General features: G+C 43.5%; 1 protein-coding gene across 1 annotated transcript in view; it reads right to left on the reverse strand.

Annotated features, from left to right (window-relative positions):
- Positions 1-656: 656 nt before the first annotated feature.
- Positions 657-21,619, reverse strand: part of CENPE (centromere protein E) — a 122,538-nt gene continuing 101,575 nt past the window's right edge. The window contains exons 50-58 of the mRNA XM_044277610.1: positions 18,042-18,266; positions 17,699-17,908; positions 13,447-13,647; positions 11,008-11,211; positions 10,141-10,253; positions 9,910-10,007; positions 9,639-9,798; positions 6,114-6,700; positions 657-1,017 (exon numbers count right to left, since the gene is read on the reverse strand). Coding sequence (XP_044133545.1) covers positions 914-1,017; positions 6,114-6,700; positions 9,639-9,798; positions 9,910-10,007; positions 10,141-10,253; positions 11,008-11,211; positions 13,447-13,647; positions 17,699-17,908; positions 18,042-18,266 — 1,902 coding nt within the window. The 3' untranslated portion in view covers positions 657-913. The remainder of the gene's footprint in view (positions 1,018-6,113; positions 6,701-9,638; positions 9,799-9,909; positions 10,008-10,140; positions 10,254-11,007; positions 11,212-13,446; positions 13,648-17,698; positions 17,909-18,041; positions 18,267-21,619) is intronic.

Raw genomic sequence — 21,619 nt, forward strand, 5'->3', positions numbered from 1 at the left:
TCTGTACTCCAGTACATCGTGGTGTAGTACAGATTGTAAAGTGTTACAGGCACCCGAACATCTGATGCCTAGATCACATAAAATAAAAAAATTAAAATATAATAGAAAAAGTCATTTTATGGCTTTTACAGTAGGTTTAAGTACACTATAAATTTAAGTACACTTCAAGTGACTGAACAACATGAATATCAGATAATTAAGACAAAGACATAAGTACAATCAAAAAACATAAAAGTGATAGCGCCAGAATTGAGCTCTACCAGTGTGGGAAATCTATTTACATATACCTATCATTAAGACCTTTAATCCCAGCAATGATTAGTAGTAAGAACGTGTTACATTTCTAAGAACAAGTGTTACCAGTGCACAAAGTCATTCTTAGGCCTAGTTCACACAAACTTTTTTTTTGCGAGTGTACGGGCCATTCATTTCAATGGTTCCGCAAAAAAAACCGGAATGTACTCCGTATGCATTCCATTTCCGTATTTCCGTTCTGTTGAAAGATAGAACATGTCCTATTTCCCGCAAATCACGTTCCGTGGCTCCATTCAAGTCAATGGGTCCACAAAAAAAACGGAACACATACGGAAATGCATCCGTATGTCTTCCGTATCAGTTTCATTTTTTCTGAGCCATCTATTGAAAATGTTATGCCCAGCCCAATTTTTTCTATGTAATTACTGTATACTGTGCATGGCATATGGACAAAAGGAACAGAAACAAAAAACGGACCGCAAAACACTGAAAAAGCCATACGTTCGTGTGAACTAGGCCTTAGTCTATGCAACATAAGTTCAGGGGGGCAGCACAAGTGTCAGGTTCCTGGAGGCATGCCCCAGTGTGAGAACCCTGAGGAGAACATGGTTACTGGTTCCCAAGTCAGGTTTTAGATTAATTTCTATCTTGATCCAGCTCAAGACGTTTTACAATCATTTGGAGTTTCAGTTTTTCCTGCGCGATCCCACCAGTTATTGATGTCATTTGTTTCAGCAGAAGTTCCAGCGTATAAATCCATATCTACACAAGAGAAAGGAGATTTATTAGTCCACGAATATTTTCCGGTTGGCAGGAAAAATGTAAAAGAAAATGAAAGAAACATCTATCTATTGCAGATAAAAGTAATTGCTTACATATAAAAAGATAGAAAAAGCTGCTGAAGCTGTAAAACACTACGTGGAGCACAGGATCTTCTTCAGGGTCCTGTACAGTACACACATGTACCAGAAAAATAAAATGGAGCCACCTTCATATGGGTGTCCAAAAGGAGGTGCTCATCCTGGCACAGAGAGGGCAGTAGAGGACATGTAGGACCCCCATAGAGAGGCATTACTAGACAACCAGTACTAGTGAAATGGCCATGGTAACATTGGTTGGATCTTCTAGTTAAAAGGGGTTCTGCACTTTGTTTTAATTGATGATCTATCCTCTGGATAGAGCAGCTTCTGATCGGCGGGGGTCCGACACCCAGGACCCCCACCGATCAGCTGTTTGAAAAGGCAGCGGCGCTCCATCAGCACCGCAGCCTTCTCAAACAGCTGATCGGAGGGGGTCCTGGGTGTCAGACCCCCGCCGATCAGAAGCTGATTATCTATCCAGAGGATCTATCCAAAACAAAGTGCACAACCCCTTTACGCTGGGTTCAGACCAGAGCGTACGCTCTGTATGCGCGATTGTACGGCGTTTGCAATCGAGCATACAGAGACAAGCGAACGCCCATTGTCACCCGTTCCCGCTGAAGTCTATGTACGGGAATGCGCGACAAGACGCCCCAAAGAAGCTCCTGTACTTCTTGGGGCGTCGGGCGTTTTACAGCGCGATCGTACGCGCTGTAAAACGCTCAGGTGAGAGCCATTCCCATAGAGAATCATTGGTTCTTGCCTGTTGAGCGTTTTACAGCGCGTACGATCGCGCTGTAAAACGCCCGACGCCCCAAGAAGTACAGCCTTAAGGACACATGCCAAAGATCGGCAGTGTCCGAGACACTGTATGATGAGTCTGGTTTCAAGTTATTATGGCTCAGAAAAGATCATTGTATGCTGAAAATATTGTATCCTGAGGCCATGGTAACGTGAACTATAGGCACCTTTATACCAACTGATTGGAACGAGCAATCATACAAATGTTTGTTCTCAGACACTTAGCCCGTGTCTAGGTGCAAATATTGTTGACGTGGATACCACAAATTAGCACTTCTGGACAGCAGATTGTATATGGAAGGGTATGGGACACTTATGAAATTAAAGGGTTTCTACCACCTGATTTTGACCTAATTAGCTCTCAGACACTAGCGATCTGCTAGTGTCTGATCTACCTAACTGCTATTTTCAGACCTTTGTGTGGATCAGTTTCACAAAAAAAAAAAAAAAAAAAAAAAAAACTTTTATTGATATGCTAATGAGCCTCTAGGTGCTATGGGGGAGACTTTTCAGCACCTAGAGGCTCTGTCTACTCCCACTGTATGCCACCCCGCTCGTCTTTCAAGCCCGCCTATCTCCTCTAGAATGCCATCCTCCATCTCATTTACCGGCCGAATTCTCGCGCCTGCGCCGTGTGCGTCTGTATTCGGCGCAGTGACTGTCTGAACGCTCCCTGCGCCGACATCTCCACTGCGCCTGCGACATCTGTTCCTCGGAGCACTCTGACGTAATCGGCGCAGTGGAGAGGTCTGTGCAGGGAGCGGTCAGACATTCACTGCGCCGAATACAGACGGGCACGGCGCAGGCGCGAGAATTCGGCCGCTGGCTGAGATGGAGGATGGCATTCTAGAGGAGATGGGCGGGCTTGACGGACGAGCGGGGCGGCATACAGTGTGAGTAGACAGAGCCTCTAGGTGCTGAAAAGACGCCCCCATAGCACCTAGAGGCTCATTAGCATATCAATAAAAGTTTGGTTTTTAGTGAAACGGATCCACACAAAGGTCTGAAAATAGCAGTTAGGTAGAAACAGATCGCTAGTGTCTGAGAGCTAATTAGGTCAAAATGAGGTGGTAGAAACCCTTTAAATACTCCAGAAATAAAATTGTGGAATGTAATATGGATAAAACAAGCGCATAATATTTCATACAACTAAAATTTCCATGTGCATCAAAAGTGTAATAAAACCCACATCATCTGTATGGTACACCCCAAACGTGTAGTGTGATCACGTTCTTTATGTCAAGACCAAATACTTTGAATCCATCATCCATGTGTCATGTATTGGCTTCAAACAATAGGGCACCATATCACACTGATGACAAAACTGTATACCAGGTGGGATTGGGGGTGAAATGCTAATACTATGACTGCATCTACTTGATATTCACCAACAGAAGGTTTACCGCTTCCTCTTGTTCCATATAAGCCACTAGTAGCAACTACTTCCATGGTGCTAATATAAAATCTGTAGATAAGGCAAAGATGCAGACCCAAACTGCGTTACTCTATCTCAGTGTCCTCCATGATCACAATGGGGACAGGAGGTGACCGTACGTACGTGTGAGGTCTTGACATAAAGAGCGCAGAAAGAAAACATCTGACAGCCATTACCTGACTCTACACAAGGATTGCTATCGGAAGGTGAGGTACGTGGATCTGTTAATGATATAGGTAATACATTTTAATATAATCTCATCCATACCCTTTGACCATATTCCTATAGCCAAAGCCTTATGCAGCAACTGTAGTGAAATAAAACGGTAACTACAGCGGGCAGAATGAAGCTATGGCGCTCCATTGAGTTCCCATTCATTGTGCCGATTGGTGATGATGCCACCGAGGACCCCAGACAATGAAATATCGATGGCCTATCTTAAGGCATTAAAGTGCAGACATGTCATTATGACATATCAAAAGTTTTGATCAATTGGTGTCTAGAGACCACTGCTAATAGCTGAAATGAGGAGGAAGAGACATTTTGCAATTGGCAGGGGTCTCGGCGTGAAGATTCCCACCATTTAAAGACCTGACACATCACTACGACGTGTCAAAAAAAGTGACAGTTAACACTTGAGGTCCCAGAAACCTCTGGGTTTAATTGTCCAGATTAACAAATTTCAATTCTGACGCAATTTGTGCCACAATTTGTCGCACACAGATTTTTGAAGCAAGTGCCTTGCTTGTTAAAGGGCTTCTATCACCCCCCAAAAGTCATTATTTATTTTTTTAGGCCAATTAAAATCCTTATACTGCGATTTTTAAATATATAGGGCTCTTACCCTTTTCTGTTGGCTAGTTTCTTTAAAAACTGCACTTTTATAATATGTAAATTACCTCTCTACCAGCAAGTAGGACGCGCCTGCACCTCATTCGGCGCAGGCGCTCTGAGAGAAGGACGCTCGCTTCCTCAGCACGCCTGCGCCGATGACGTCTTCACTTTCGGGTTTAGAGGTGACGTCATTGGCGCAGGCGCACTGAGGGAGTGCTGAGGACGTGAGCGTCCTTCTCTCCGAATGAGGTGCAGGCGCGGGATTTGAATTGCAGACAGGGCCAGTTGGAGAGCACTCGCTGGCCCTGTCAATCAGCAAGAAGAGGGTTTTTTATTTTTAAAGGAGGATGCTGTGGCTACTAGCAAGTAGACGTCCTACTTGCTGGCAGAAAGGTAATTTACATATTATAAAAGTGCAGTTTTTAAAGAAACTAGACAACAAAAAAAGGGTAAGAGCCCTATATATTGAAAAATCGCAGTATAAGTATTTTAATTAGCCTAAAGAAAAAAAAAAAAAAAAAAAGCCCAAGAGCATGGCTTGGTGGGAGAGGGGGTCATGGCTTGGCGGGAGAGGGTGGGGCTTAAAGTGAATCTGTCAGCTCTGAAAAGCCCCCCCTACCCAAACAGAAGTGTTGTATAGTGTCAATCACGTTATTTTTATTTTCATGCTCACTTGTATCTCAACATAATGCTCCCACAAAGCAGCAGCAGTAAAATGCATCGAGAGGACTCCCGCGTTCACGCACATAATAGAGAGGACTGCTGGTTTGCCAGGGCACTGCGTCAGGAGGAGTACACGAAGATAAAAAAATCACATAAATCAGACTCTACAGCACACTGTGCACCGCTGGCTTGTTTGGGGAGGTGTTTTGGAGCAAAAAAATGTGGCAACATTTTGGCAAAAAATTCAGCTGCAAAGTCAGCCAACCAATTGGTGGTATAACGACAGACAAACGTGTTTAGTTTTGCACCACAGTTATCACTCAGCAGCCGCCATAAATTCGGCACAGCTATAGACCGCCCTTCTAAGTTTACACAGTCTACATTTTAGAACTAAAACTTGCCCCAGTGTGTTGCTCTACCCCAGGGATGTCCAACCTGCAGCCCTCCAGCTGTTGCAAAACTACAACTCCCAGTATGCCCTATTAGCTGTAGGCTGTCAGGCATGCTGAGAGTTGTAGTTTTGAAACAGCTGGAGGGCCGCAGGTGGGCATTCCCGCTCTACCCTGTCCTGGCTGGATGAGTGCTGCAGCTCTGACAGCATTAAGCACTTTTATATCCATTTTAGAAGTCAACTACTATACCAAAAACTGCCCTAAACACAACAATGCAGGATAAACCTTTCAAAGGTTTAGTGACCTTTCAGCTCCAAAGAGGACCAGTCACCTCTCCTGACAGGTCTTACTAAATACCTGCATTCCCCATGTAATAGTTCTGTAGCATCTTTTCATATAACCGCATGTTGTGGGTTCCTATATTGCTCCATCTAGAACTTTATGAATTAATTGCCAGCAATGTACAATAAAGGTCCATCTGAGTGTTACCAGTTGGGGGTCTGTCCCTGCACCGCCTGACATCGGCAGCACTCAGACTGTGCAGGGACACTCATAACTAGTAATGGACCTTTATTTTAGATATCTAGTAAATCATTCTCATAGGAATAATAAAGGAATGGCATAATGACAAGAAAAGATGCTCCAAAATGGTCATTACCGGTACATGGTGAATACAAAACCAGACGTGTAAGGAGAGGGTAGATCTGTAAGCCGAAGAGCTGCCCGTCAGCCCTGTGATGGAAGTACTGCCTAACAACTCGTCTTTCTGAGGCAGCACAATGTCGACGAGGACAGAAGAGGCTCCACAGTCTTCTACATTAAACCGCTTGTATACAAATACATGTGGCAATAAAGGGCTCATAGCTTAATTACCTGCTAAAGTGCCAATGGCAAGGGAGGAGTTATCAAAAAACTTGCTTGGGCCGTAAGGTAAAGATCTTGACTTTGCATCAAAAAATTTATCTTTAGGAGAGTCTGCTGTTTTTTCGGGCAAGTTTTGCTTTTTGCAGGGTGATGTCAAAGTGCTGAACAAGGGTCCTTCTGTCTTGAATGGAGAAACGGCACGCTTTCTATAAAGGCCAGTATTTCCTGGAGACATGGCAGGAACACTGTGTCGGTCCATTTTATTCGGGGACATTGGTTGAGGTCTCTGCACCTCAGTCTTACTTGGAGACAATACACGCTTTCTATGTAGGCCAGTTTTGCCAGGTGACGCTGTGTAGGAAGTTGGCATTTCTGACTTTCTTGGGGAAACTGGTCTATGTATGCCAGTTTTGCCAGGTGACGCTGTATGGGAAGTTGGCATTTCTGACTTTCTTGGGGAAACTGATCTTCCTCTGTAAGGATCAGTACTACTATGAAACATGTCATCTTGATGCAATGAACTAAAGAGGGTAGTAGATGTTTCAGAAGATCCGGCCTTCAGCTTTTTAAGTTCATCTTCACGAGATGAAATGTTCCTGTTAAGGAAGGGAGAAAACAAATGTAGTAGCAGCAGCAGCAGCATTTTTGTAAACCACAATAGCTGTTTAAAAGTTCAGATGCAAAGAGGAATGGGTCACGTATGTAATTGAGTCCTGCCCTGCATAACGGAAACAGGACGGATAGACTTCTATTATGACGGTATGAATAACGGAATGCCTCTAAAGACATTCTATTATGCATTCAGTCATAGAATTGTGTTCTGGTCCGTGGTAACGGAATAGATAACGCAATCCTGCTTTTACCACCAAACGAAGCATGAACGTATTTTAAAATATGAAATTCGCCCATCTCTAATGATAACCCAAGTATTTTTTTAAATTAAGTTGCAGAAATATTAATAAATACCAATAAATCAAAACATGCCAAACAGATGTACAACAGATTTATATCTTGGGGCCCTTGTGATAATCTATCAGCAGATTTGTACCTATGACACTGGCTGACCTGCTACATGTGCACTTGGCAGCTGAAGACATCGGTGTTGGTCCTATGTTTATATGTGCCTGCAGTGCTGAGAAAAATTATGTTTTATTATATGCGCAATTGAGCCTCTAGGAGCAACGGGGGCGTTGCCATTACACCTAGAGGCTCTGCTCTCTCTCTACAACTGCCCCCCCCCCCCCCCGCACTTTGTAAACATGATCACAACTGGCTCTGTCACTGTCTGGCCCTGTCAATCCCTAGGTGTAATGGCAACGCCCCCGTTGCTCCTAGAGGCTCATTTGCATATATATTAAAATATCATTTTTTTCTCTCAGCACTGGAGACATGAACATAGGACCAACACAGGTCAGTCAGATTCATAGCTACAAATCTGCTGGCATACCCTATAATGGTGATAACCGAATATGCAATCTGATGAAAGTGTAAGCTGTGGAAAAGCACATTAGTATTATCCCAGCTTCAGTTAAAGGGGTTGTCCAAGAATTTTTTTATTTTTTTATTTATGACCTATCCTCTTCCTAGGCCACGTGACATCCTCTTATATCAGTGGCCTAGGCGCCGTTCACACCCATTTAAGTGAATGTGGCCGAGTTGCAATACCAAGCACAGCGGCTATACAATGTACGGCGAGGCGGTTGGTGAGCCGTGAGGAGGCTGCGGTGCTCATCAGATCTCCAGCTAGCACTGCACCTTCCTCAAACAGCTGATCGGCGGGGTTCCTGGGAGTCGGACCCCTGCCAATCTCACATGGACATCCTTTCCTGAGGAAAGGACATCAATACGAGAATCCCAGAGAACCAAGTCTGATCTACTTTTACTCGGACCAGGATTGTGCAGGATTTTATAGTTGTATCAATATTTTTTTCCCATTTGTATTTATTTTTTAGCCATTATGGTGTTTTTTTTTTACCTCAATTTCATGGTATATTTACATTTGCTGTTTAACATATTCTGGATATTGGCATTTATCAATATTTAGGCAGCCATAATTGGATTATCAGCCAGCCATTCTCTATTATAAATTTCCAGGATAGCTTAAAGGGGCTGTCTCACTTTAGCAAATAGCATTTATTATGTAGAGAAAGTTAATGCAAGGCACTTACTAAAAGCATTGTTATCCATATTGCCTCCTTTGCTGGCTTGATTCATTTTTCCATCACATTATACTCTGCTTATTTCCATGGTTACACCCACCCTGCAATCCATCAGCGGTGGCCGTGCTTGTACACTATAGGGAAAAGCACCAGACTATGTGCGCTACCATGGTCCTGGCCACCAGAGAGGCTGACGTTTTTTTCCTATAGTATGAAAGCACGACCACCACTGATGGATTGCAGGGTGGTCTGTAACCACGGAAACGACCAGTGTATAATGTGATAGAAAAATGAATCCAGCCAGCAAAGGAGACAATATGGACAATCACCTTTCTCTACATGATAAATGCCATTTTTACTGAAGTGAGACAACCCCTTTAAGAGCAGGTATGTTTATTAATTTAACAGGACAACTTTAATATGTTTTATCAGCAGTTGCTACCATACAAGACAAATTTGCTCATGTAAACTTCGACTTGGTGTACACTGTCTACTATGGATATGTCATATACGTCTTTATTGGAAATAAGCATTTAAACGGTGACGTGTTTGGTTGCTCTGGTCAACCGGGGCAATTTTTCTGGTAGTTTTGATAAATTAGGTTAATCGTATCAGACAGATCCAGAATATACTAACATACCCTAATGTTTAGACTTCACTCAAGCAGCGCCGTCTTAGGGCACGACCACATGGTGCGGTTGAGCGGCTATATAAGGGGGTATTCCCATCAAAGACAATGGGGGCATATCGCTAGGATATGCCCCCATTGTCTGATAGGTGCGGGCCCCACACCTATATGGAGAACAGAGCAGGGAGCGCTGTGGCTGGAAGACCACCACCAAGCGCTAATCCCCGCCTCTCCCATAGAAGGGAATAGGAGCGTGCCGCGCATGCTCCCATTAATTTCTATGGGGCAGACAGCAATAGCCGAGCCAGTGCTCTGCAATTTTTGGCAGCCCCATAGAAATGAATGGAGGGCGTCTGCACATGCACGCCTTCATTTTCGGGGCTCCGTCCTCGATATAGGTGCGGGGCCCAGCGGTGGGACCCGCAACCTATAGTACAATGGGGGCATATCCTAGCGATTGTCCGAGATGAGAAAACCCTTTTAAGTACCGCACAACCATACGAGTGACAGAGGGCTCTAATTAAACTAAGGAAGAGTTCACAGTTTAGTCGGTCTGCCTTGCTAATGAACACCAACGAAGCACTGCGGCACCACAGTCCGCTGGTTCTTTTGTTGGAGATCTTTTTGCATTTATGAAGCCTTTTCTCTGACATATGGTCTGAGGGGTGTAGTTTGCCATTCACAGACGTATAAAGACACTTACAACCAGTGCCCCACTCCTTCCATATTGGTCTAAAGCCGTCATACCTTGAGAGCTGATGCAATTTCTTCTTGTACTGTGCAATCTCTCGTTTTAATGCAGCATTTTCTGACTGAAGTATGAGCATAGCCGTGCTTTGCACAATGCCGCTTCCACCACCGCATGTCAGAGGGTATTGAGAGGAACTGCTGGTATTTTCTGAACACACTGGGAAAAAAAAAAAATAAATAAATAAATAAATTTGTATCATATATACAGTACATTTTTCTAGTATTCTCATGTAATGCCCCCACCAAGGTTCAAGCCCAGTTCACATACCTGTAGTATCGATGTCTTTTTGTGTTCGCCTGAGCTGTTCTCTTAATTTCCGTAAGCTCGCCTCTTTGTCTTCTATACTAGATTTCAAGGATGCAATCCTAAGGAACGCACACAAGTACATGTTTATGTATTGCTAGTCCCAGACAAACTCATTTACATTCATGCATGACGTTTCCAAGAAAAAAATATATAATGTACCAGTCACAGCAAAACCCGGCCTCATGTACTTACTGCTGGTCGGAAGCTTTTGACAACTTCATTCTCTCCATCTCAACTCTTACAACTTGATTTTTGAGGCAGTCAATTTCTTCTTTGTATGGTGCTGCACCTTTGGATACCTTTTCCTTATTTTAAAAATAAAAAAATACAATAAAGAAAATCCCTAAAGTCAACACCGTTATGACGGATGTGTAAAGACCGATGAAGCAAAATTAAAATGTTTAGCGATCCCGTAAAAAAATACCGTAAAACCGCACTAGCGCTGCAATAATTGTGTGAAAACTCAACCAATAAGGAAGATTTCATGTGCAGAACATTATGAGAAAAACTCCCCCCGCCCCCATTTTGGAGATAGATGTGGGTCCAGAGGTTGGACATGTCCAATGTCAATGCTGAGAATACCCTGCAGCTCTGGCACCTTGATATGACAACACTAAGGCTGGGTTCACACCTGAGCGTTGCGCAAACGCGCGTTTTACGCGCGTTTTTGTCGCGCATTTTTATGCGCGTTTTTTGTAATAGTAAACGCGCGTTTGACGCGCGTTTGTGTGATTGACTACAGTGTCCTATGGCCACAAACGCGCGTCAAAACGCCCCAAAGTCGCTCATGTACTTTTTTGAGCGTTGGGCGTTTTACAGCGCGTTCGTACGCGCTGTAAAACGCCCAGGTGAGAACCATTCCCATAGGGAAGCATTGGTTTCTCCTTGTTGAGCGTTTTACAGCGCGTAGGAACGCGCTGTAAAACGCTCAGGTGTGAACCCAGCCTTAAGAAAGCTCCATAGGCTTCTCAATCCTGCAGTCCTTGCGCGCTCCCCTCCTGTTTTCTACTGTGCAGACTCCACAATATATCTTATCTTAATATTGGAGAGCAAACTTACCTGGAGCGTCTGTATTTCCTTCAGTGCCGTCTCGAAACGTTTTTGTTTTTCATCCATCTTAACCTTCATCTCAGAAAGTTCACCCTCGGCAGTGCTGGAGCGCAGCTTTTCTTTCAGCAGCAATGCATTTTGCTCCTTTTGGTTGATCTCTGCTTTGGCTGAGCTCAATTCATTTTCTAGACCCCGAATTCGGCACTGCATTTTCTAGAAAACACCATTAATAGAGTAATTTCCAGCACGTTATTGGCTGAAACATTGCACTACACACCGGGAAAGAACAGTGAGAACTGCAGCCAATGATGGCGGCAGTGCTACATTAAATTGCAGTGCCCTCATTACTGCCAAGCGACTAGGATGCCAGCCAATGATGGCGGCAGTGCTACATTAAATCTGATCAATTACAAGATAATTAGAAATATTGCTTACTCATTGGAATTAAGGAACCAATTTAGTTCTGAAGAGGCTTTGAGAAACCTATACATTAGAAATTACCCTCAATACATCCTCTTAAAACCGCAGCCTTCAAAGTATTCAAAATGGCATTTAGGAAGTTTGTCAACCAGAATGAACACAAAAATTACAACTAATATTTTGTATAAAATTTTTAATTTTAAAATCAATATTTTGGGGAACACAGCAGGTGCTACACTAGAAATAACTAATATTTATTACCCTAATTCTGCAGTATCCCATACGTACACTCTAGAATACACAGTGTGGAATTTGGGGCTCTCCATTACTAGGTTGTTTTTCAGACGCCATTCCGTATTTGCAGAGACCTTGAGGCCAAAACAACCCTCAAATACATAATTGTGGAAACTACACCCCCCTCTAGGGTTGTATTGAGCATTGTGACCCCACAAATTGATCACAATTGGTGCGTGAAAAGCAAAAGTTGCATTTTTTAGGTCAACATGTTTTGCAAGAGCTAAAAGGAGAAAAAGCTCTCCACAAATGACTACTTAATTTCTCTCAAATACATCAATACCCTACAAAAGCTGTATGGGCAAACTGCAGGTCTCAGAAGGGAAGGAGCACTTTTTAGCTTTTGAAGCACCCCTGAAGTACCAGTACAGTCAAGATCCCTAAACAATTACCCCATTTTGAAAAATACACTCCAAGAAGTCCAGCTAGGGCTGTAATGACTGTTCACCACATCGGAATGCTGCTCTACTTTTTATTCCATATGATCTAGGGACGCTTTTCCCCATTAGAGCTTGCACCCTATTTTCCATTCTCAAAGGTTGATGCTGCCATTTATTACACACACATATACACTAACTATATATATATATATATATATATATATATATATATATATATATATATATATATATATATATATATATATTATTTTTTTTACAGACATTTCCTGAAGAAAAAAAAAAAATATATATATTAAAAATCATGTTTAGTGATGGAGTTGTGTGAAGGCTCGTCATTTGCAGGAAAGAATAGACCGCAATAGTATTCTATTGCAGTTTATAGAATAAGTGACCAGAAGAGGACTTTAACCCTTTCAAGACCCAGGCAATGTGTGTGTTTTTCTCCCCCTGTAACAACTTTTTGTTCACATAGCTGGATGAGGATTTTTTTTTTGCTGGAAAAGTTGTACTTTTAAAAAGGACACTATTTAATTTACCATATAAAGTACTGAAAAACAGGAAAACATTTTTGTGGGGAGAAACAGTTTTTACATTGTTTTACAGTGGTAAAAACAACCTTGCCTTACTCTGCAGGTCAGTACAATTGCAGAGACACAAAAGGTATATACTGTAGTTTTTATAATGCAATGCTACTTTTTAAAAAAAATAAGAAAAACTGTTCTGACATCCATAACTTAAGCTATAGTTCTTATTGGTAAAAACTTTAGATTTTTTTAGATTTGGACTTTGTGGCAATACCAATTATATTTTTATTTGCTAAATTTTGAAAGTTTTTTTTATGTAATACTTTTTAAAATATAATAAAAAATTAAAATTAATTAACTGCACTTTTGGGACCCGTAGGGGACGTTAATCCACCATGACAAAGAATTTGCCACACATTAAAGGCACTATGACATAGGTACATCATGATGATCACAGGAGCTGTGCTTGCAACAGCTGGACCCTTATAGCCTCCCCCATCGGTCCCATACAGGCTATAATGCTTTAGAATGCTAGGTATCCCCAAATCACTGTGTATGCAATCGAATTACAGCGTCAAGCCCCCAAAATACAATTGTAGTATTGGCGTTTTTGCATCCCACCCCAAATAAATATTAAATAATGTTGCTATTGGAAAATACAAATAGCCCTAATACAGTTATATTGATGTAAAAACTTATGGCTCGGACTAAGATGTTAAAAAAAAAATGCATGGTCCCCAAGGTCCAATACAAGCCCGGACCTTGGGGGTTAATAAACCTCTTTATTAAGTCACATGGAAAGACCATACCTTTAACTCCCCTTGGACATTTTTCAGAGTTTCACGCATTTGGGAATTTTCTTCTTCTAAGATGCTAGAATCACCACATGGTGCAATTTGTTGCATCCTTTGCAGCAGTTCCTTGTGTTTTCCCTTCTTCTCGTGCAAGTCTGTTTCCAAACTGTTGAGATACATCATAGTGCCCTGCTTTGTTTTAGACTGAGCAATTGCCTGTAACCAAAAAACATACATCAGAAATTTTCACAAGACAGGGAGAGGATTGGGGCCGCAGTGCTGTTAAAACGGACACAGTAACACACCCACAGCAGTCCTGCTCTCCTCAGAGCGTTTAGCGCTGGGATAATATGAAGAGGACTGCAGCCGCAGTGCTTAGCCCCGATAGTATGCATACAGGGACATAAATCACAGCAGTCCTGCCCTTCTCAGTATCTTCCCAGGGTGTTTAGTGTGAGAGGACCAGAGTTGCAGCGGTAAGTCAGATAGGCAGGGATAGCTAGGGCACATGCAAGGAGGCAGGGGCAGTTAGAAAAGAGCAGGCTGAGAAGCCTTTCTATGCTGCACAGTTGTCTTCATCACTCAGTAGAACGTTGAAGACAGGCAAGGAGACCCTTTACATTGTGCCTTTGGTGCAATACAAAAAAAATAAAAAAAGTTACATTTAGGTTTTTTTCCACAGTATGGGCAACATTTTTTATTTCTGGTGGTCCCACCACACTGTCGCTCACCATGAAAATGAGGTAGAGAAACAGCCAAGTGATCATGCTTGTTCCCATATCAATCATTAACCCCTTCAGGACAGCAGTGATTGTGGCGTTTTTTTTTTCTCCTTACTTCATTTTTTCTCAACATAGCCGTAGAAGGCTGTGTGTCATGTAGGATCAGTTGCACTCTATCTAAGTTCCATAATGTGGTACCTATACATTAGCATTTCAATTTGCCCTAATTTTTTTTGGGAAAAAGCCGCATTATTATTTTTTTTTTTTACAGTATACAAAAAAAAAAAAAAATACACATTTATTGCACAGTTGTGGTGTGTATATAATATTGTCTTAGGACTGAATTTATAAAGTTTATTATAAAAATGTTTTTTTTCCCCTACGGTTGCTTTCACTTCTGCATCGGAGGTTCTGTTTGGGACTCCATTATAAATAGAAGATAAAAGTCCTGCATGCATTTCTCAGCTATAAAAATGTTCACCCAAGTGGATCCTATTATAGTCAATGGAATCGGTTATGTTCCATTTGTGTCAGATATGTGCCAAATCCAGCACTTGAGTTCTTTTTGTTCCTCTGCTTCTATATACAGGGCCTTCTCAAAAAATTAGCATATTGTGATAAAGTTCATTATTTTCTGTAATGTACTGATAAACATTAGACTTTCATATATTTTAGATTCATTACACAACAACTGAAGTAGTTCAAGCCTTTTATTGTTTTAATATTGATGATTTTGGCATACAGCTCATGAAAACCCAAATTTCCTATCTAAAAAAATTAGCATATTTCATCCGACCAATAAAATAAAAGTGTTTTTAATACAAAAAAAGTCAACCTTCAAATAATTATGTTCAGTTATGCACTCAATACTTGGTCGGGAATCCTTTTGCAGAAATCACTGCTTCAATGCGGCGTGGCATGGAGGCAATCAGCCTGTGGCCCTGCTGAGGTGTTATGGAGGCCCAGGATGCTTCGATAGCGACCTTAAGCTCATCCAGAGTGTTGGGTCTTGCGTCTCTCAACTTTCTCTTCCCAATATCCCACAGATTCTCTATGGGGTTCAGGTCAGGAGAGTTGGCAGGCCAATTGAGCACAGTAATACCATGGTCAGTAAACCATTTACCAGTGGTTTTGGCACTGTGAGCAGGTGCCAGGTCGTGCTGAAAAATGAAATCTTCATCTCCATAAAGCTTTTCAGCAGATGGAAGCATGAAGTGCTCCAAAATCTCCTGATTAGAGATGAGCGAACTTCTGTTTTAAGTTCGGCGTCTAAAGTTCGGGGGCGGGTTAGCGGAGAATCCCGATCTGGAACCGGATATGGATTCCGACTTCCGTTGTGGTCCGTGGTAGCGGAATCAATAATCGGCCATTATTGATTCCGCTACCACGGACCACAACGGAAGTCGGAATCCATATCCGGTTCCAGATCGGGATTCTCCGCTAACCCGCCCCCGAACTTTAGACGCCGAACTTAAAACAGAAGTTCGCTCATCTCTACTCCTGATAGCTAGCTGCATTGACCCTGCCCTTGGTAAAACACAGTGGACCAACACCAGCAGCTGACATGGCACCCCAGACCATCACTGACTGTGGGTACTTGACACTGGACTTCAGGCATTTTGGCATTTCCCTCTCCCCAGTCTTCCTCCAGACTCTGGCACCTTGATTTCTGAATGACATGCAACAGTCCAGTGCCGCTTCTCTGTAGCCCAGGTCAGGCGCTTCTGCCGCTGTTTCTGGGGAATGCGGCACCTGTAGCCCATTTCCTGCACACGCCTGTACACGGTCGCTCTGGATGTTTCTACTCCAGACTCAGTCCACTGCTTCCGCAGGTCCCCCAAGGTCTGGAATCGGTCCTTCTCCACAATCTTCCTCAGGGTCCGGTCACCTCTTCTCGTTGTGCAGCGTTTTCTGCCACACTTTTTCCTTCCCACAGACTTCCCACTGAGGTGCCTTGATACAGCACTCTGGGAACAGCCTATTCGTTCAGAAATTTCTGTGTCTTACCCTCTTGCTTGAGGGTGTCAATGATGGCCTTCTGGACAGCAGTCAGGTCGGCAGTCTTACCCATGATTGCGGTTTTGAGTAATGAACCAGGCTGGGAGTTTTTAAAAGCCTCAGGAATCTTTTGCAGGTGTTTAGAGTTAATTAGTTGATTCAGATAATTAGGTTAATAGCTCGTTTAGAGAACCTTTTCATGATATGCTAATTTTTTTAGATAGGAATTTTGGTTTTTCTTGAGCTGTATGCCAAAATCATCAATATTAAAACAATAAAAGGCTTGAACTACTTCAGTTGGTGTGTAATGAATCTAAAATATATGAAAGTCTAATGTTTATCAGTACATTACAGAAAATAATGAACTTTATCACAATATGCTATTTTTTTTAGAAGGACCTGTAAATATATATGTGAAGTAATCAAAGGGCGGTTTCTCCTTTTGGATGCCATGATCAGGTTTGATTGCGACATACAAAGGCTTTAAGGCAGTGGCACACTAGTTGCTGCTTCACTTCTCAATGAATGCATACACAAGCCAAGTTCACACATCAGTTATTATGAGCCAAAGCCAGGTGTGGGTCAAAACCACAAAAAAAAACAAAGTACAAATCTTTCCGTTATACCTTATCTCTGAGTAGGCTTAAAGGGTTTCTGTCACCAGATTTAACCCTATTAAAGCTAGCTAACATTAGCGATGTGCTAATGTCAGCTAAACCTAAGTAGCCTATTCCTACTTTTATCTATGCCCCTGTTACGCCAGAAATCTAACTTTTATTTTATAATATGCTAATTAGCCTTTAGGAGTGTGTGTGTGGGGGGGGGGGGGGCGTTGTTCCTGCTCCTAGAGGCTCCGTTCTCCCACCTTTGTCGCCTCCCTCCAAGTTCTGATTGACAGGGCCAGGCATCGTTCACATCCTTCTGCCAGCCCTGTGCCCTGGGGAAATCTCACGCCGGTCGGTATTCTGCGCAGGCGCGGTGATAAAGCTGGCAGCCTGCAAGCGTCTTTCCATCACCGCACCGAATGCTGAACTGCGTGAGATTTCACCAGCCGAGCCTTTTATCTCTGAGCCCAGCTCCGCCCCGCTGTTAATTTATTCACTCCTTTCTGGCCTTTTTTTTTTCTCCTCAGTGCGCCATAATCCCACACATCCAAGGTCCTGGCAGCAGCCTCAGCGAGTGACATCGGCGCATGGGTGGGATTATGGCACACTGAGGAAAAAAAAAAAAAAAGGCTGGGGAGAAGTGGATAAATTAACAGCAGGGTGGCGCTGGATACAAACGGCTGGGGGGACAGCCCCTTGGGCACGTTAAGAAGGTAATTAACATACATAAAAGGTATTTTTTTTATCAAAAATGAGACAAGTGTGGGTAAAACTAAATCTATTTTAATGAGATAATGGAGACCAATATGATGATACCAAAATCTCAATATAAAAAAATCAGACTGACAGAATCCCTTTAATGGCCAATTTAGCTAATAAGCCCCCCACCCATAAAAAAAAAAAAATGATCTGCCAAACTATATAATGAACACAATTATGTACCTTCAGTTTTTTTGTTAAATATTGAATTGCTCCAGCAAGCCGTCTGTTCTCCTGAAGCACTCCATCACGGAGCTTTTCCGTGTCCAAGTGTAAGCCTTTAAAATCTTCTAGCCACACCGTGAATTCTTGTTTGCATTTCATTTCTTCTTGAAGGTCCGTTTCTATACTCTTTAGAGTAACCTGAACCTCGGAAAAGCAATCTTCAACTTGCTAAACATATACATAAAAATAAAAATAATAATTGCAGGGCGATTACCAGTAATGAATGTATGTGCATCTCAGCACAAGTTCGTGTGGATCGAGCCCAATTCATTAATAAGATGCAGTCTGGTGGCATACATACCTTCATCGCCTCAATTTTATTAGTGATCAGCTGGCTCAGGAATTCAAGTTCACAAAACTTAAGGTCCTCTGCTGCACATTTACACCATTTTGTACCACGCTGTTCAAGAGACTGACATCGAAGAAGCAGCTCGTCATTCTTCTTTTGCACTGCACGCAGTTCGGTCTCATAGTTCTGGACAACACTGGAATGTTCCTTTTTGACTACTGCGTTCCTGTATACAATCTATAAAACAAAAACAATTAACATTTCTAAAACTATGCTAGGGGTGCACACCAATGATGGCGTTTCCCTGCACTTTCGCTCCAGCTACAGCCTTCCCACAGGGACCAAGCTAAATTGGTTTTAGTTTAGGGTCTCATACAGGTCTGCAAAATGTATATATATTTTTTATTATTTTGGAACCTGTTTTGCAGACAGCACAGCTCCCTGTTTTCACCTAAGCTAAGGGGGGAACTGGAGGACCACAAAACCACAGTTCCTTTCCCTCCTCACATCACCAAAACTGTCTCCTGCCAGCCCAGGGTTCACACTTTGGTAACCAAACCCTACCAGTGTAACCCTCACCAAGAGGCAGTACACTGAAGGAGGAAATTGAAGGAGAACACAGCACAGGCCAACCCCTCCCTAGCCCCTACAATGCCTTTGGCTTCCAGCTCATCATTCCCTTATATGTTCCCTCCCCTTTAACTTCTGCCCTGGTCCACCAGAAAAGTTCAGACTGAGGGACTGCTCATCATCCTAGTCGCTCCAGACAGGCCTTGGCAGATGTGGTATGAGTCTCTTGTCCCCTCCTGGCAGACTAACCTCTTCCTCTACAGGGGGCTCCCCGCTCACAAAGGTCTTTGCTTCAACAGACATGCCTTTAAACTCAGCAGTGTTCTAGGAGCCAGAGGATTCTCCGAACCAGTCTTCCAAACTATGATCAAGGCCAGGAAACCTGCATCCTGCCCCACCAGCTGTTCAGTTCATTTTGTGGTTGCTCCACGGGCAATGGGGAACCCATTATTGTGATCGGTGAGGCTCCCGATGCCAATATCGAGAAGGGGGCTCCAGTCATCAGCGAGTGAACACGATTTTAGGTGAGCTCCGATCACACTGCTTTTTATGGGGGCCTTACATGCCTAATAAATGGAGCCTTTCAAGTAAATTCATTGCCATCCTGTGCACACAAGCAAATATATTAATGTCTCTAATCGCAATGCATTTATATGGGGAACCCTCTATAAAATGCGGTGCTATCAGAGCCATAGGAACATAAGAGTATATGTGCAGGTAATAAACACTGGAAGTGCTCTAATGATGCTGCCCATAGTATATTATAAAAGCTGTGCAATCGGAGCTCAGAGTACTTATTACTACCAGTACACAAGCTTAAAGGGAACCTGTCACCTGGATTTGGTGTATAGAGCTGAGGACATGGGTTGCTAGATGGCCGCTAGCACATCCACAATACCCAGTCCCCATAGCTCTCTGTGCTTTTATTGTGTATAAAAAAAGATTTGATACATATGCAAATTAACCTAAGATGAGTCAGAGCTTGAAAATATGACTCTTCTCTGGTCACACAAGATATGACTTATGTTAATTTGCATATGTATCAAATCGTTTTTTTATACAATAAAAGCACACAGAGCTATGGGGACTGGGTATTGCGGATGTGCTAGCGGCCATCTAGCAACCCATGTCCTCAGCTCTATGCACAAAATCCCGGTGACAGGTTCCCTTTAATATTCTCATGGTTACAATTGCACTGCTTTATAGGGGACATGCTATGTAAAAACATAGTAACACGCAAGAGTGTCCCAGTTTCATTCTCCTGTCTAATGATGTCCTCCAGAAGTAGGAGGGCATACATGAACAGTATTCATAGCAGAGGTGTGGAGCAGTTATTAATTCACCCTTCCCTGGTCAATTTGCAAAGTCGATACAGGCAGACAGGAAGTTAAAAGGCCAGTACAGAAAATACATGCAGTAACATGCCCGATCATATCTAAAGATACTTTGAGGTTAGTGTCCCTTTAATTGCACGGGGCAGAGTGGCAGTACTAGTGGAAACTACGAAGGGGCTTACAGCTTCCTCACTATGCTTATCAGTGGGTAAAAGCTGCATATCAGTTACCTTTACAGGTCATAGCAACCATGTATTCCCTGCTACTTAACAAGAAGCAAATATATAAAGTGCCAGTGAAGAGCGTTTTATCCCAGAAGGCATTGTCCCAAGCGCTCTCTACCAGCTGGATGCTCAAAATCCAAATAAATATGTACCTTCTGACACACCCCTAGGAGCGTAAACCATTATAGACTAGAACCAGGGCTTTTTTCTGGCGGAACGCACCGGAATGGCGTTCCGCCACCTTTTGACATCGCAGCCTGCCATGCTCCAGCATCGCAGGCTGCGATGTATTAGCGGGGAGGAACTGGGAGGAGGAGCTGGGGGCTGGTGCGTTCACTGTGCTCCGGCTCCGCCGCTCCAGTACAGTTAAAAAATGTGTAATTCAATTAATAATGATTCGTGCTGCCCCCTCTGTAGTATAACATTCAATATATCCTACTCACAGGGCTACTGGTATACCGTAATGCAGGCCGGCCGGGCAGACGAGCGGCAGCGTCACTGACAGACGTCACGTGCCTGCGCCGCCTGCTTCATTAATAAAGTAGGCCGGGCAGGCACGTGACGTCAGTCACGCTGCCGCTAGTCTGCCCGGCCGGCCTGCATTACGATATAACAGTAGCCCTGTGAGTAGGATATATTGAATGTTATACTACAGAGGGGGCAGCATGAATCATCATTAATTGAATTACACATTTTATAACTGTACTGGAGCGGCAATGGGGGTGGGGGGGGGGGGGGTGTCTGTGGATGGCACTGTTATAGGATGGGGGGGGGGTGTCTGTGGATGGCACTGTTATAGGATGGGGGGGGGGGGGATCTGTGGATGGCACTGTTATAGGATGGGGGGGGGGGTCTGTGGATGGCACTGTTATAGGATGGGGGGGGGATCTGTGGATGGCACTGTTATAGGATGGGGGGGGATCTGTGGATGGCACTTATAGGATGGGGGGGGGGGGATCTGTGGATGGCACTGTTATAGGATGGGGGGGGTCTGTAAATGGCACTGTTATAGGATGGGGGGGGGGGGTCTGTAAATGGCACTGTTATAGGATGGGGGGGGTCTGTGGATGGCACTGTTATAGGATGGGGGGGGGTCTGTGGATGGCACTGTTATAGGATGGGGGGGGGGGGGATCTGTGGATGGCACTGTTATAGGATGGGGGGGGTCTGTAAATGGCACTGTTATAGGATGGGGGGGGGGGGGGGTCTGTGGATGGCACTGTTATAGGATGGGGGGGGGTCTGTGGATGGCACTGTTATAGGATGGGGGGGGGTCTGTGCTGTGCCATCCACAGTTCCCCCATAACAGTGTCATCCACAGATCCTCCACCCCATAACAGTGCCATTCCCATCTGGGGGGGGGGTTTCTTTGCTGGGCTGGACTATTATAGCCCCCCCCCCCCCAAAATTTTACTTGCATCCCTGTTCTCTAAAGGGGCAGTTCTAGAGGGCGGTCCTAGGG

Source organism: Bufo gargarizans, chromosome 1 (genome assembly GCF_014858855.1).
Source record: "Bufo gargarizans isolate SCDJY-AF-19 chromosome 1, ASM1485885v1, whole genome shotgun sequence".
In the NCBI taxonomy this organism is placed as follows: Eukaryota; Metazoa; Chordata; class Amphibia; order Anura; family Bufonidae; genus Bufo; species Bufo gargarizans.